The sequence below is a fragment of the Marmota marmota genome, unplaced genomic scaffold (assembly GCF_001458135.2).
Source record: "Marmota marmota marmota unplaced genomic scaffold, marMar, whole genome shotgun sequence".
Taxonomy (NCBI): domain Eukaryota; kingdom Metazoa; phylum Chordata; class Mammalia; order Rodentia; family Sciuridae; genus Marmota; species Marmota marmota.
Window position 1 is genome coordinate 4,555,863 of NW_025999927.1, and position 17,989 is coordinate 4,573,851.

Sequence of the window (17,989 nt, forward strand, 5' to 3'; positions counted from 1 at the left end):
CTTAGGCCGCCCGCCGTGCCCAGGAGCGCCGCCAACTTGGCTCTCACGTGCGCGTGAACCTCGGCGGGCTCCAGGGAGGCCAGAGCCGCCGCGGGAACCCCAGGCCCACAGGGCCAGGCTTGCCGTCCGTCTCGGCTTTCCTGTCTCTCTTTTTTTTTTTTTTTGCGGGGCTGGGTGTTGCACCCCGGGCCCTCCTGCTGAGGCTGGCTTATGAATTTGCGATCCTCTGGCCTCAGCCACCGAGTCACTAGGAACGTAGTCGCGAGCCACTTCGTCTGTTTTATACATTTAAGTATTGGCTGGTGTTGCAGATCTGAGACGAGGGGCTCCCAGTGGTTTAAATAGCCCCTTAGGACCCACTCCAGGACTCAGGACAGGGAGTGGCACTCTGAAGTATCCTGATGTTGTTGGCTCTGGGGTCAGCAATGAGAAAATGCTAGACATGCACAAGAACAGACCGCAGTTTCAGTCTTGAAAAAGGAACTCTGGGTCTCATAATTTGTGGGCAGAAACATTATAGAAATGTGTGGTAGGAGATGTAGAAACAAGAGAATTAGTAAGAAGGACAGAAAAGTAACTGTCTTATGATGTGAGGATGTTCAGCTCCAGACGGAGGAGGAGTACCGAATGAATAATCCAGAAGGAAGTTTATCGGAGGGTAGCTGATGACTTCGGCATCATAAATGGACCTAGTAGAAATGTCGTTGAAACGAATGGAACTGTGACTGAGAAGCACAGCACTGATGCTTTAAAATTAGACCTTCCTCCAGCTGGCAGTCTTTTAATCTCAGCAACTTGGCAAGAGGATTGCAAGTTCAAGGCCAGTCTCAGCAATTTAGTGAGACCTTCAGCAACTAAGCAGCACTATCTCAAATAAAAAATAATTAAGGTTGGGAATGTAGTACAGTGTAAAATGCGCCTGGGTTCAGTCCCTGATACCAAAAACAAAACAGAAAGATCTTTCTGAAAAGGGTATCAAGGTTATTTGAATAATCTCTTACTCATGGCTTTGGGCTTCTTCCTCATTTATTTTAAAAAAGGAAACTTCTAGTATTACTCCTTAAGCTGAATGTAGGTAATAGCAGCAGCAGTATGTCTCTGAATATTTAGAATACTTTGAATAGTGAGTGTTTTGTTTTGTTTTAATATAGAAAATGACAGAAAAATTGTTGGGTGTATCTAGCCCAGTCCCCTCACTTTATTGTCTTCTGATATTGAGCACCCTCAAGTTTAACCAAGCATAGGGCCCTTAAAGAGCTCTGAGTCAGGACTGTGGCTAGAAAACACCTTTCATGTATTCCTGCTTCTCTGTATGTTAGGATTCCAGTTGAGTTTTAACTTCCTAAAACCCTTAGCCACTTACTTGTATCCAATCTTTTCTTTTTTTCTTCTGCTTTATTTTTCTTTAATAATGTACACACACACACACACACACACACACACACACACATAGTCGTACATGGACACAGTACCTTTATTTATTTATTCTTATGTGGTGCTGATAATTGAACCTAGTGCCTCACACATGCTGGGCAAGTGCTGTACCACTGAGCTACAAATACAGCCCATAATGTTGAATCTTAATGAAGCTGTTTAATTGAAGAACTGGGAATTCCTGAATCTCAAGGTTGGGCCTTAAGGCTAACTGTCTGTGACTTCAGACCATGGTTGTATCCCCTGGGGGAGGAGTCTGATAGACTAGCAGATACTTACTGTGTGAAGATTTCAACCACAGCCTTTTAAAGAATTCTTAGTTTCATCCTTGCTTGGTACTGTACATGTTATTTGGAATTCAGTTGATGAATGATTAATGAAAGAATGAATGAATGATTCAGTGTGTTGGTATCAGCTTAATCCTTTCTGGATTATTAAAATCAAATGGGGAAATAAAGTATTTAAAAAATGGAATACTGCACAAGCAAAGAGATGCCTTTGTAGCAAGTAAGTGCAAACCAAGGAAAATAGGAATCCAAAAATAAAAGTATCTTGGGAGGGATTCGAAGGGCAGAAGTAAGATGATCTTTAATAGAATAAAGGCAAGAAAGAGTTGGGATCACTTACTTATGGTGCAGAAAATAAGAATGTTTTTTCCTTCCTGTTTATCACAGTGGAAAGGGAAGTCCTAAGAAAATTAGGCCTATGTGAGGTCATTGTATCTCCAGAGATGTATTCCTGATACTGCAATTTATTACTAACATTATTAGGGGTTTATTAGTTAATGATTTCATCTTGTCATTCTTTAGGATAGTTCTTAAAGGTGGTGCTGTCTGACTTACCCACCTCAACATCTGATTGGTCCTGTAACCAGTTAATTCCATGTTTGTTTGTTTTTTTGGAACACTTGCTGTAACTCAGAATAAAAATAAAATGTTAATGACAGAAAAAAGAAACCTAATAAAATGCATTGGCTATATCATAAAATACTGTGTGATCTCTTGGGCTTACTAGCCAAAGACATTTCTTTCTTTCTTTTTGCTTGTAGATGGACACAATATCTTTATTTATTTATTTTTATATGGTGCCAGGATCGAACCCAGTGCCTCATGTATTCAAGGCAAGCGTTCTACTACTATGCTACAACCCAGCCCCCAAGGACACTTCTTAGGACTCTCTGCTCTGCAGTAGTAATCTATATCACATACATACATTAAGCATAAAAATATTTCTGAGACAGTGTTAGAACCAGTTCAGTGGGAGAACAATACTATATTCCTATATTTACTGTGAAAGGAATTTGGAAGAATCTGTTCTGTTTAGGACCTGGTTAGTCCTGAAATGTACAGAGTGTTCTAGACCTAATTGCAGATAAATTATTACTTTCTGTTGGTGGTAGTTCTTCATAGAAGAGCAGCTTCCAATGAATGGTCACTCTGCCAAGGGAAAGTTGTTCAGGGGACTTAAGAATTTAAAAGAAGGTTAGAAACTGGTGAGTTAGAATGCTAATTAGACACCAGTGAAAGATAACCTTCCACTGGAAAAGCTGAGCTTGGAATACTGAAGAATAAGAACAGTGGACACTTAGACCAACAACTCTTAGGAGGAGGGCTGATTTTCTCTCAGTGGGAAATCTTACATCCCTAAAGGAAAAATAAGTATGTGATTAATGTAGAAGCCTGTTGCTGTTGAGACAGGAATGACATATTTTCAGGTTTGGAAATGAACATCAATCTGGCAGAAAGAAGCCAATACTCAGGACAGACAATTAAATGGCAATAACACTTTAATCTATAATATATCCAGCTGAAATTCCTTTTTTAAAACAGTGTAGCTGAATTCACCCTGAAATGAGACCCTGTGAGTTTTAAGTGGAGACTGTTTCACAACTGAAATAGAACCAGCCTACTTTCTTCTTCGTTTGGTGCTTCACCTAATGCTGTAGAGTTATGAGTGCATCTTTTATGAGCTTCACATACTCCTCCCTATTGTGAATTATAAACTACCCTGAATTCTTCCTCCACATCTTTCTTTCCTTTTACTCTTTATTTTTACTTATTATTTATTTTTGTGGGACTGGGCATTGAATCCAGTGGGGCTTTACCACACCACCCCTAACCCTAAAGTTTTTTATTTTGAGGGGCTGGGATTGTAGCTCAGTGGTAGAGCACTTGCCTAGCATGTGTGAGGCACTGGGTTCAATCCTCAGCACCACATAACAATAAATAAAATAAAGATATTGTGTTCATCTACCACCACCAACACAAAAAATTAAAAAGGTTATTTTTTTTTTTTTTAATTTTGAGACAGGATCTTGCTAAATTCCTGGGCTTGAACTTGGGATTCTCCTGCCTCAGCCTCCTGGGATTACAGGCATTCACCACCACACCCGGTTTATCTTTCATTCTTTTTTGGGGGTGGTAGGGTGGGTACTGGGGATTGAACTCAGGGGCACTCAACCACTGAGCATCACATCCCCAGCCCTTTTCTTTTTGGTATTTTATTTAGAGACATGGTCTCATTGAGTTGCTTATTGCCTCGCTGTTGTTGAGGCTGGCTTTGAAATGACGATCCTCCTGCCTCAGCCTCCTGAGCTGCTGGGATTATAGGCATGTGCCACCGTGCCTGGGTTATCTTTCATTCTTTAAAGTCAGATTTTACTTTCTGTATGGAGGTGTGAAGAAAACACTTCGGGATGAGATTGAAGCCATTCTGAGGAAGAGGATTATGGTGCTTGATGGCGGAATGGGGACCATGATCCAGCGGTACAAGCTAAGTGAAGAAAAGTTCCAAGGTCAAGAATTTAAAGACCATGCCAAACCACTGAAAGGCAACAATGACATTTTAAGTATAACTCAACCTGATATCATTTACCAAATCCATAAGGTAATTTTTCCAGCTTCTTAACGTTCACTCAAACTGTTTCATGTACCGAGTCAGAACACTCCTGTGTGCTCTGGAGAATACAGAAGAAAGATGATTTATTAAGAAAGCTGGTGTGGGATATAAAATAAAAGTGTGTTTAGTGTTTAGTATTTGCGATAAGCAGATAAGAAGTAGTTGGTTTTATGCTTTTGAGGCAAACCCAGTAAAGAACCCTAAAATTCTGGACAAATTAAGGGTTCACTACCTTGTTTAAGTCACTGACACAGCTCTTAAGAAGAAATCTCAAAAGATGGTATCTTAGTTGATTTGGGCGGCTGTGATAAGTTAGACTGGATGGCTTAAACAACGGTATTCTTTTTTTTTTTTTTACAGTTTTTGGGATTGAAGTGCCAGCAGATTTGGTGCCTGCTATGGGCCCTCTTCCTATTCACAGATCTTCTCATTGTGTCCTCACATGGTGGAGAGCAGAAAGTGAAAGCAAAGTCTGTGTCTTATAAGGGCAGCTATGTTGTAAATATTGGTGTACACCTAAGAGTCACCTGTTAAAACCTAATGCCCAATGTGATGGTGGTAAGAGGCGCCCTTTTAATAGAGGGAGCTCGTTCACCTCTTCCATGTGAGGGCACAGTGAGAAGCTGTCCTCTGTGAACCAGGAAGCAGGCCCTCACCCATTACAAAATCTCAAGACATAACTACCGTTCACATATTCTAGTTGATTTTTCATCTAGTTTTCTAGTGAGGAATGATAGTGCAGGCTTGTAGTCCCAGTGACTTGGGAGGCTGAGGCAGGAGGATTGCAAGGTCAAGGCCAGCTTTAGCAACTTGAAGCCCTTAGTAATTTAGTAAGACCATGTCTCAAACGGGCTGGGGTAGTAGCTTGGTGGTATAGTACCCTGTGGTTTGAACCCTGATACCAAACAAAACAAAAAACCCCAATAACATTTTGTATAGTTTTCTGCACTTGGATTTTTAAAAATTAAGTTAAATTTTATTGCTTCATACTATTTTATAATTTGTAGCTTTTACTTATATACATTAGCATTAAATGTTCTAAAACATGGCTTTATAATTTCATAATAACCTGTTCTTTGCTTAATTAATCTGTTATTCATAGGCATTAAGGTTGTTTTTCATTTTTCTTATTCTTTGTTAAAAAATTAAATTTTAAAATTTATTCTTATAAAACAAAATCTAATGATAAGAATAAATTCCCATCAACTACTCCACATTGCTATTTTTTTTCCCCCAGAGATGACCACTCTTAGTTGCTCTCTGTCTTTTCAGATCCTTGTGTTATATGTTTAAACATTTATTTGTGTATGTGTAGGAACTGTTAGTACACATATGTTTTAGTAGTATCATCTTTACATATTATTCTGTTTTGGTTTTCTTTTTTTTTTGATAGTGGGGATTGAACCCAAGGGAATTCTGTCTACTACTGAACTACATCCCCAGCCCTTTTTTTTTTTTTTTTGAGACAGATTCTCCCTAATTTGCTTAGGCTGACCTCAAATCTGTGATCTTTTTGCCTTAGCTTCCCAAGTTGCTAGAATTAAATGTGTGAGCCACCATGCTTAGCTTTATTTTGTTTTTTCTGCTAAACAATACTTTGAAAGATCTTCATATATAGGATATGGAGATTTTTAAAAAGCTTTATTTTTTTAGCTGTCACATGGCTGGTAATAAAATGATTATATAATTTATTTAGCTGTCTTCTTGTTGATAGTATTTAGGATGTTTGTGACTTATTGTTGTTACATTTGTGTTTATGTTGTTTTTCATTGCCTAGCTTTTTTGCAAACATTGTTCATCAGCTCAGGAAGGATTGAATTTACTCATTGTTGGAAAATCAGGGGGATTGAGAGATTCCAGGGCATTAGATTGAGATTGAATTCGTATCCAAGGAGTGAAATCAGGAAGATGGGTTTCAAACAGAGAGAACAAACTGTATGGTATTAGAGTCCTTAAGGTTCCAGTAAGGGTGTAGGTCTGGGCCAGAGGGAATAGGAGATGTGGACTAAAAAAAGGGTCTGAATTTGAGATCTCACTGATGGTACAGTTTTCAGTGGGGATCAGGGGGTGCTGAAGCAAGGAGAAGGTAAGAGGTCAGAATTGATGTTTGTTGAGTGCCCAAGATGTGCCAGACATGTGAAGTGTTACCTTGTATTATATAGCTTCACTGACTGAAGAAGAGGGTTATAGTACTTTCAGATGAGGAGACTGGGACTGAGAGTTGAAGGAACTTGACAGAATTTATATAACCTTAGTGTGTTAACTTCATCTGAATGGAAGTTCTGTTCTTATTTCTTGAAACACATGCCTTTTTGTGAAATCCTTATACCCTCCTGTGACTCTAGTTTTTGACGCACTGTCTTACCCTTGGTAAGTAGTCAAAAGGTGGTTGGCAGTGCAGTGATGGAGATGAAAGGATGTGTTTATTTTTGGGGGACAGGGAGTCTGAACTGAGATTGATATGATTGTGTTGTTGCAGGAATACTTGCTGGCTGGAGCAGATATCATCGAAACAAATACTTTTAGCAGCACTAGTATTGCCCAGGCTGACTATGGCCTTGAACACTTGGTAAGAACTTCACTTTTCCTCCAACTTGAGAAGCTTATGAGCTTTTGCTATGTTGGTAGTTGTTAGTAAGAAAACCATTTGAAGCTGCAGGGTGAAGCTAATGGCTCGTTTGTTGTTTGTGGTGATACATGGAAAATAGTTTGAAACTCTTCTGCTTATGAGCAAAGCAACCCATTCATTTTCCAAATCATTTCTTTTATGGACAAGTAATAATCAAATAAAAATGATGCTTGTTTTGCAGTTGCTTTTGGTAAAGTCATAATCATTGTGTGCACCTATAGATAATATGTAAATAAATAGTTACGGACTGCATTCCAGAAAAACTTTATTTATAAAAGTAGGGCCTAGATTGCCTATGAGCCGTACTTTGCCAACCACACTTAGGATGTTATGGTTTCTTAATTATCTGATGTGAGGATCTAAGGCACATGGATCTTAAGAGTTGGAAGAGATCATGAAGTTCACAATCCAGGACCTGGCATGTGGAAGGGCTCTTGAAGAGACCCATACTTCCTTAACTTGCAGGTCACACTGTGTGTGTATGTGCTTATTTTCCCATAAGATGGTTCATGCTCCTTTATCAAATTCTATTTTTTTTAAAATAGTTTTTAGTTGTCAATGGACCTTTATTCTTTTTTTAAATGTATTTATATGCAGTGCTAAGAATTGAACCCAGTGCCTCATACATGCTAGGCAAGCATTCTACCATTGAGCCACAACCCCAGACCCCTTTATCAAATTCTTAAGAGGCTAATAATCTGCAGAAAGTTTAGAACTACTCATTCAGCCATTTTACAGTGAAGGAAATCAGGACCAGGGAAAGTTGCTGTGGGATTGTCTGGCCAGGCAGTGACAGTGCTAGACCTAGAACCTAGGTCCAAGTCTGTGTTTTCCCCATTATTGTTTTTTGTAATTTGCAGAATATATAACTATACCAGTTATTCTGTGGCATGCCAGGTGTCCAGTGGTTTTTTTTTTTTTTTTACCACTGGCTTATGGTTTGGGAGAAGATCCTTTTAGAAGAAGTTCCCAAGGACTTGTCATTCCCTACTACCTTTTGAGGCTAGGATAACTGATAGCCTTCTTGGCTAAGTTTTCACTTTGATCTCATGTTAATTCACTTTGCGTTTATTTTCTGAATACAACTAGGTATTAGATGGCTATATAGATGCTTTATTTATTGCATGGAGGAAAAGCAGGACAAACTAACGTTAGTGGTTGATGTGTTAGGCCTACCGGATGAACAAGTGCTCTGCAGGTGTGGCCAGAAAAGCTGCTGAAGAGATAACTCTACAGACAGGTAAAGGATGCTCTTCTTTCTTTCTTGCACAACGATTGCTTCAGTGTTCTTGGCTATAATGTGTTGTTCTTACTGCAGTTTTCCTTACATGACCTTTGGCCTATGAGCAATTGTAGATACTGTATTTTAATTTGTTTGTAGGTTGCTTCTCTGCAGTTTCATAATGAAGTATTCACCATCTCTGCTGCCATGCTATTTCTGGGGGCCTTGGACTCGGTTTTTTTTTTTTTTTAAACCCTGACATTGTTTATAGCCTGACTTTGTAGCTAGGCCCATTACTTTCCTGTGAAAGAGCTATAATGGAAGCCCCTCATCAGGTTCTTAAAGGTATAGCTGGCTGATTTGATTATTTTTGTTATCATTAGGACATTTGATATCATCACTCTAAAGCCACCCTGCCCCCAGGGCTGGCTTATTTAATATTTAAGCAAAGGGAAGTCTTTGTAGCATTTTCCACTTTATCCTGCTAATGACCTTGAAGGCACTGCAGCACACAGAAGAGTCCTTAGATTCAGTCTTACTGAGACTTGAAAAGTGTTCTGAAATAACTAACCTCCTACAGGTTGCCCTCAGAACAATGGCTGGTGGGAGAATTTTAAGAGAGAGATGGAATAGAGGAAATAAATGGAGCCCTTTAGGATTTGAAAATGTGAAATTATTGCCAATAGGAAATATGTAATGCAGAATTGTTAGGAAGTTAGGTAAGCATACTAATGAAAACCAATCAACTTAATAGGAACTCTGTTGCTAAGAGATAATGTTTAAATCCACAGTAATGTGTGAACAGGTCAGAGGATACTGAACCAGCTGAAGCAGGGAGAGATAAGGACATTTTTCTCACACTGTATTATTGCTCATCTTTGCAGAAGATAAAAAGTATTTGGGCCTGTAGCCTGCTCATAAGCTGGGTTATTAACTAGTTGTAGTCTTCTCCAGTTTAGTCCTACAGCACAGCCCACGTCATTGAGTGGCTACAGTCACCAGAGGCAGTGAGTGGTGTGATATGCAGATATGAACAACATCTCCATGTGGCCCAGAGGCAGGGTTATTAAAGAATTGTTAAAGCAGTATTAAATCTGCTTCATACTTGAATTTCAATTTTATAATTGTTAATTTTGACTTAAACATTTCAGGTTAACATCAGGATCTTCAAGATTTCTTTTTTATTATATTTTTTAATTGATATTTTTAGTTGTTGATGGATCTTTATTTACTTATTTGCAGTGCTGAGAATCAAACCCAGTGCTTCAAACATGCTAGGCAAGTGTTCTACCACTGAGTTGCAACTTCAGCCCCTCTTCAAGGTTTCTTAAGAATGGGGAGACAATTTGTCCAAACATAGTGAGGTGGTAGAAAAGGATTACTTATAGAAAGACTTTGAGGTTGCATATGTGAGGATTTAGTTGTTTTGATTGGCTTGGTGAGAATATTTAAATATCCCCTATAGTTCATGATTTTCCCAGGGAGTCTGGGCATCCCCCATAACCAAACATGTATTAGCAGAATCTGTGAACAAGCGCACTAAAAGGCAAAAAGACTATAAACAGCTGTTTATTACTTCAGTAGAAAGCAGGTTTGTTGTCAATTCAATTAAGAAAAAAAATTTGGGCTTTGAGAGCTTTTTAGATTTTGAGTTGTGGGCAAAGCCCTGTGTTCTACGAGGAGTCTTATAGTCTGTTAGTTTACAACAAAAAGATTTGAGTTAAGAGAATTTATTCTTGTTTTTCTTTTCCCAAAGGAATCAAGAGGTTTGTGGCAGGAGCTCTGGGTCCAACTAATAAGACACTCTCTGTGTCTCCATCTGTGGAAAGACCAGATTTTAGGAACATCAGTGAGTATTTATGACACATAATCAGGGACCTTGAAAAAGTACCCTTGTGCTTTAGTAATATGTAAAGTGGGGACAGTAACAGGATTTACTTCAGGGATATTGTGATTTTTATCTATGAAAAGGGTTTACAGTATAGTGTTTTGAAATATGGTGGATATCTAAATAAAAAGTGAACTGCTCTTATTATTTGAGCTTGCTCTCAGATGTATATGGTGATTTGTTAGTTGTTCTTTATCATCTGTTGAAACAAAACCAATTTTAAGAAAGTTTCAAAGTGAAAAGTAGAGAACATCTGAATACCAGCTCTTGGTATATTATAAAAGACGCAGTATATTGCCATTTAATTTAAAGTAATACAAACTATCTAAATGTACTAGTATTAAAAAATTAAAAACTAGTATATGTAAATGTACTTTATTCTGATTTGACCCGAAACTCAGGAATCTAAGTCAGTGTCTAAGCATCAAGACTACAAAAAACAAAAAGAATTAAACTTTCAGGCTGAATACTAATAATACCATATATGGTAATGCATTTTGTATAGATGACAATTTCACACAATTAGTTTGTTGGTTTTTGTTACAGCACTTTGCATGTTGTGTTACTTCATTATGTGTATGTGATTGATGGTCTCTCTGGTCTAGACATGACAGTGGGGAGCTAACCTCTCCTCTTCCTGTACTGGTATACATAAACACAGCAAGCATATCTTTGCTACTTAGGCTTCTCTCATAGAACACCTAAGTATTTTTTTCTGTTTTGGTTGGGAGATAAAATGGGGAGAGAGATAACTACTTTTCAGGTGAATATAGACAGCACAGTACATTTCTAGTAAATATTTTACCTGGGAGTAAAATTTTGTTTGATATCAAAATTGCCCATCAGAGAGGTTGCCTCTCTGAAAGAGTTGATCTAAAGGATTGAGTGAAAATTACAGGAGTGTAGCCTTTTACCACAGAGTGTGAGACTTCAAGTCAACTTGTGTTGTATCCAGATTATGTTTCTTACCCTCCAAAGATCTCTCTTAATTGATTAATTAGAATGATTTTTAGGGTTGGACATGGTGGCACATGTCTGTAATCCTGGTGGTTCTGGAGGCTGAGGGAGGAGGATCTAAAGTTGGAAGGTAGCCTCAGCAACTTAGTGAGGCCCTGTCTCAAAATAAAAAATGAGAAGGGCTGGGGATGTGGTTCAGTGGTTAAGTGCCCTGGGTTCAATCCCTGAGACCAAAAAAAAAAAGTCTTTGAGAAAAAATGTATTTTAAAGAGTTGAGAAGAAAGTACATGGTTCAGGAAATTGACACACCTTCCTACTCACTCCTAGCTTATCCATGGGAAGGGAAGTCATGTGGCAAGTATTCAGAAACAGGTGTGTTCAGTTTGCTTGTTTTCTTTCTGTCACTGCCATATTTCTTTTTAAATTTTCTTTTTTTTTTATCACTGTGTTATTTTTTTATTTGGTTTCTTATAGACATTGTGTTTTAGCCAGCCATATGGCAGTCATCTATGATTCCATCAACTCCAGAGGCTGAGGCAGGAGGATCACAAGTTTGAGGCTATCCTTGGCAACTTATTGAGATCCTGTCTCAAAAAAAAAAAAAAATGTATGGGATGTAGGTCAGTGGTCAAGCATCCCTGGGTTCAATACCCAGTACTGAAGGAAAAAAAGTTTGTTGTTTTCAACGGATGCATTATAAGCCAGCAGTGGTTCAGTGTGCTAGCCCTGAAGTCACTTTACCTGAGTGCAATTCAGAGGATGTTGGTGACTGATGTGATGGGTGTGACTTACTTTTTTGCAGCATTTGATGAGCTTGTTGAAGCATACCAAGAGCAGGCCAGAGGACTTCTGGATGGTGGGGTTGATATCTTACTCATTGAAACTATTTTTGATACTGCTAATGCCAAGGTGAGTTAAGGTAGAAAAAGGGAAAAGGTGGGGGTAGAGGGTATGATGAATCTCTTTTTTTTTTTTAGGTGGACACAATATCTTTATTTTACATTTATGTGGTGCTGAGGATCGAACCCAGTGCCTCATGCATGTTAGGCGAGCGCGCTACCACTGAGCCACAGCCCTAGCCCCATGATGTATTTCTTAATATAGTAAGAAGATAATGACCATTACAATTTCAAAAGAACAGGTTTTTTTAGCATTTAAAATGTTTTTCTCATTATGAAATTTTTAAAAAATATTTCATTTTTTTAGTTGTAGTTAGATGCAATACCTTTAATTTATTTATTTATTTATTTATTTATTTTTTATGTGGTGCCAAGGGCCTCACATGTGCTATTTGAGCACTCTACCACTGAGCCACAACCCCAGCCGTCATTATGAAAATATTTGCATATATAATTGATATGTGTGCATATATGCATATGTGATGTTTGCATGCTCATGATTATGAACTCAAAAGGTATATAAATACATGGGATGAAAAGTAGATATCCTCCCTTCTAGTCCTGGGTATCTAGGTTTCCTCCTGGAAATACCTGCTATTACCAGTTTGGGGGTCTTGACAGAATTTCTATACAGATACAAGCATGCATGTATGTGTGTGTGCATTTATGTTTTGTTTTTTACATATGTATAACACATAATTGTATAGAGTGAAAAGTAAATGTCCTTATATGTATGTGTTTGCACAGTGCATCTGTAGGATAAATTTCTACAAGTGAAACTGTTAAGTCAAAAGCATAAGCAAAAACTGGGCGTAGTGGTGCATGCCTGTTATCCCAGCAACTTGTGAGGCTGAGGCAGGAAGATCACAAGTTTGAGGCCCACTTCAGCAACTTAGTGAGGCCCTAAGCAACTTAATGAGACCTGTCTCAAAATAAAAAATAAAAAGGGCTGGGATAAAGTGCCCCTGGGTTTAATCCCCAATACAAAAAAAAACATTATATATATATTTTTACTTAAGTGTCAAATTTTCCTCTTCTGAGATTGTACTCATTTATATTCCCATTAGCGAGCACTTACAATAGTGCTAGTTTTATTATAGCTTCTTTAATACCATGTATTTTTAAATGTTTTGAACTTTTCCAGCTTGACACATGAAAAATATTTTCTCACTGTAGTTTAATTTGTATTTTTCTTACTATAATTGAAGCTGAGCATTTTTCTTTACTTTAAGAGTCATTAATATTTCCTTTTCTATGATTTATGTCCTGTACTCTTTTTTTTTTATTGGATTTTTAGTCTTTTTTATTGGGTTTTTTACTGAGGCAATCAGGCCTTGTCAATCATGAGTAGCAAATACCATCTTCTAGTTTGTGGCTTGATTTTTGATTTTATTAGTAGTAGTGATGGTGAGCTGGGGGCATACCTCAGTTGGTAGAGTGCTTGCTTCACATGCACAAGGCCCTGGGTTCAATCACCAACACTACAAACAAAACAAAAAAATCATTGCTGTGCTTGGTGGTGCATGCCTGTAATCCCAGCAGCTTGGGAGGCTGAGACAGGAGAATTGAGAGTTCAAAGCCAGCCTCACCAACTTCGAGACACTAAGTAACTCAGTGAGATCTTGTCCCCCCCGCCCCCCCGCCNTCATTTATATTCCCATTAGCGAGCACTTACAATAGTGCTAGTTTTATTATAGCTTCTTTAATACCATGTATTTATATACCTTTTGAGTTCATAATCATGAGCATGCAAACATCACATATGCATATATGCACACATATCAATTATATATGCAAATATTTTCATAATGACGGCTGGGGTTGTGGCTCAGTGGTCGAGTATCCCTGAGTTCAATCCCCAGCACCAAAAAAAAAAGTAGTAGTGATGGTGAAATTATTGTGAAGTTGTTGATTTTAATAATGTAGGAGAATTTTAATTTTCTGTAGTTTACAGATATTTTTTCCTTTTTGGGTGAGGAGGCTGTACTTAATAGGAACATTTCTTATTCAAAGATTATGAAGGAAAAAATGGGCTTGGTGTGGTGGCACATGCCTGTAATCTCAGTGGTTTGGGAGGCTGAGACAGTGGGATTTCAAGTACAAAGCCAGCCTCAGCAACTTAGCAAGGCTCTTTTTTAAAAAGCCCAAAAAACATAAAACAAAGGATTGGGGATGTTGCTCCAGGTTAAGGGGTCTGGATTCAATCCCTGGTGTGGGAAAAAAAAAAAAAAAGAAGGAAAAATAGTCCTCCTCCCCTAGTACTTTACAATTTTATCAAGTCCTAATTGTCAAGATACATAGTTCTTATAGCTATACTACTAAAATTAGGTGGTTATGGAATAATTTGAATTATGTTTCCTCTGTCTTATTACAGAATTTATAGTGTACCCATTCCTAATATTATCAATAAGGAATAATTATAATAAGCTACATCTGCTTATGACAAATGGACCTGAAATCATTAATTGGTTAGTCATCTGTCAGTCATGTAGCATTGTTATTGTAACCAACCTCATCCAGACACCATGATGTTTATAGAAGCTATAATCCTAATAATGGCCCATGGGCTTACATCATCAGTACTGTTTTGTCTCAGCAGTGAACCAGCCCATAGTAGAACCATAATTTTAGCTTGAGAATTCCAATCAGTTTTCTTTTTTTTAAAATTAATTTTTAAAATTTATATATGACAGCAGAATGCATTACAATTCGTATTACACATATAGAGCACAATTTTTCATATCTCTGGTTGTATACAAGTATATTCACAACAAATTGTGTCTTCATACATGTACTTTGGATAATAATGTCCATCACATTCCACCACATTCCCATGCCCCCTCCCTTCTCCTCCCACCTCTCTACCCTATCTAAAATTCATCTAATCCTCCCATGCTCCCCCTTCCTATCCCACTATGAATCAGCCTCCTTATATTAGATAAAACATTCGGCATTTGTTTTTTGGCTAACTTTTTAGCATTATCTTCTCTAACTCCATCCCTTTATCTGCAAATGCCATGATTTTATCCTCTTTTATTGCTGAGTAATATTCCATTGTGTATATATGCCACATTTTTTTTTTATTCATTCATCTATTGAAGAGCATCTAGGTTGGTTCCACAGTTTAGCTATTGTGAATTGTACTGCTATAAACATTGATGTGGCTATGTCCCTGTAGTATGCTGTTTAAGTCCTTTGGGTGTAGACCGAGGAAAGGGATAGCTGGGTCAAATGGTGGTTCCATTCCCAATTTTCCAAGGAATCTCCATACTGCTTTCCATATTGGCTGCACCAGTTTGCAGTTCCACCAGCAGTATATGAGTGTACCTTTTTCCCCACATCCTCACCAACACTTATTGTTGTTTGTATTCTTAATAGCTGCCATTCTGACTGGAGTGAGATGAGCTCTTAGAGTGGTTTTGATTTGCATTTCTGTAATTGCTGGCAGTGATGAACATTTTTCACATATTTGTTGATGGATTGTATATCATCTTCTGAGAAGTTTCTGTTCAGGTACTTAGCCCATTTATTGATTGGGTTATTTGTTTTTTTGGTGCTTAGCTTTTTGAGTTCTTTATATACCCTAGAGATTAGTGCTCTATCTGATGTGTAAGGGGTAAGATTTGCTCTCAAGATGTAGGTTCTCTATTCACCTCACAGATTGTTTCTTTTGCTGAGAAGAAATTTTTTAGTTTAATCCATCCCATTTATTGATTATTTTTTTTTTTAAAGAGAGAGAGGAGGGAGAGAAAGTTTTTAATGTTTATTTTTCAGTTTTCGGTGGACACAACATCTTTATTTTATTTTTATGTGGTGCTGAGGATTGAACCCAGCGCCCCGCGCATGCCAGGCGAGCGCATTACCACTTGAGCCACATCCCCAGCCCCCCCATTTATTGATTCTTGATTTTAATTCTTGCACCAAAGGAGTCTTATTAAGGAAGTTGGGGCCTAATTCCACATGATGGAGATTAGGGCCTACTTTTTCTTCTGTTAGACGCAGGTTCTCTGGTTTTATTCCTATGTCCTTGATCCATTTTGAGTTGAGTTTTGTGCATGGGGAGAGAGGGGTTTAATTTCATTTTGTTGCATATGGATTTCGAGTTTTCCCAGCACCGTTTGTTGAAGAGTCTGTCTTTTCTCCAGTGCATATTTTTGGCACCTTTGTTTAAATAAGATGATTATAATTTTGTGGGTTAGTCTCTGAGTCCTCTATTGTATACCATTGGTCTACCAGTCTGTTTTGGTGCCAATACCATGCTGTTTTTTATTACTATTGCTCTGTAGTATAGTTTAGAGATCTGGTATAGTGATGCCACCTGCTTCACTCTTCCTATTAAGGATAGCTTTAGCTATTCTGGGTCTTTTATTTTTCCAGATGGATTTCACACTTTTTCTATTTCTATGAGGAATGTCATTGGGATTTTGATCGGAATTGCATTAAATCTGTGTAGTGCTTTTGATAGTATGGTCATTTTGATAATATTAATTCTCCCTATTCAAGAGCAAGATAACTCTTTTTATGTTCTAAGGTCTTCTTTGATTTCTTTCTTTAGGGTTCTGTAATTTTTATTATATAGATCTTTCACCTCTTTCATTAAGTTGATACCCAAGTATTTTATTTTATTTTTTGAGGCTATTATAAATAGAGTAGTTTTCTTCATTTCCCTTTTTGAGAATTTGTCACTGATATACAGAAGTGCATTTGATTTATGGGTGTTGATTTATAAATGATCATAGATACAGAGGAAATGCTCCACTATCTAATTAAGTAGAGATACTTATATGCTTTATTTTTATTTTTATTTTTTTGGTACCCGGGATTAAACCCAGGTATGCTCAACCACTGAGCTGCATCCCCAGCCCTTTCTATTTTTTTTTATTTTTTTATTTTTTGAGACAGGGTCTCACTAAGTTGCTAAGGCTGGTCTTGAACTTGTCTCAGCCTCCAAAGTTGCTGGGATTACAGGTGTGTGCCACTGTGTCTGGCAACTTATCACCTTTTTCCCCCACATTAAAAAAAATTATTATTTATTTTTTTAAAGAAGTAGTTGAACACAATACCTTTATTTATTTATCTTTATGTGGTGCTGAGGATCGAATCCAGGGCCTTGCACATGCTAGGCAAGCACTCGACTGCTGAGCCACAACCCTAGCCCCTCCCTCACATTATTTTATTGATGTATTATAGTACATATTGATGAGCTTTGTTGTTACTTATTTGTACATTCACACAAGGTAATAATTGGCTAATATCACTCCCCAGCATTACCCCGCCCCACTTCCTACCCTTTGATTCCTTCCTCTACTGATCTTTCTTTGATTTTTAGGAAATTCATTCCTGCCTTTCTTTTCCTTTTTCTTCTGTATCTTCTGTGTGAGAAAATACATTCTACTGTTAACCTTCTAAGTTTGACATATTTTGCTTAACATGATGGTCTCTAGTTCCATCCATTTTCCTGCAAATGACATGATTTTATTCTTCTTTATGGCTGAGTAAAACTCCATTGTGTATATATACCACATTTTCTTTATCCATTCATCCATTGATGGATACCTTGGCAGCTTCCATAGTTTGCTTATTGTGAATTGTGTTGCTATAGGCATGGGTATGCTTGTATCACTGTAGTAAGATGACTTTAAATTTTCAGGATAAATATCAAGAAGTGGTATAGCTGGGTCATATGGTATTTCCATGCCTAGTCTATTGAGGAGCCTCCGTACTGATTTTCATAGTGTTGTACTAATTTACAGTCCCACCAACAGTATAAAAGTGCTCCTTTTTCTTCGCATCCTCTCCAGCATTTATTAATGTTTGTATTCTCTATGACTGCCATTATGACTAGTGTGAGATGAAATCTCAGTGTCATTTTGATTTGTGGCATACTTTTGATTATAGAGGTTTTTCTTATGATGCCTCTGGAATTTATTTTGGAATAAGAAATAGGGTTAAGATCTACTTTTTTTTTAAACTAAAGTTACTTGTTTTTCGTAACACTATTTATTAAACATCTTATTGTTTCCTAGTAATAGGAATGATGTGGAATGTCACTCTTACCCAAA

The 17,989-nt window shown here is 37.6% G+C and overlaps 1 protein-coding gene across 3 annotated transcripts in view; it reads left to right on the top strand.

Annotated features, from left to right (window-relative positions):
- Positions 1-4,079: 4,079 nt before the first annotated feature.
- Mtr (5-methyltetrahydrofolate-homocysteine methyltransferase) overlaps positions 4,080-17,989 on the top strand; it is an 89,126-nt gene continuing 75,216 nt past the window's right edge. For all 3 annotated transcript variants that reach the window (XR_007346519.1, XM_015504353.2, XM_048800405.1), the window contains exons 1-5: positions 4,080-4,320; positions 6,812-6,901; positions 8,132-8,201; positions 9,940-10,032; positions 11,831-11,937. Coding sequence is in view for 2 of the 3 variants with exons in the window: in XM_015504353.2 (XP_015359839.1) it covers positions 4,162-4,320; positions 6,812-6,901; positions 8,132-8,201; positions 9,940-10,032; positions 11,831-11,937 (519 nt within the window). In the remaining variant the exon portion in view is untranslated. The remainder of the gene's footprint in view (positions 4,321-6,811; positions 6,902-8,131; positions 8,202-9,939; positions 10,033-11,830; positions 11,938-17,989) is intronic.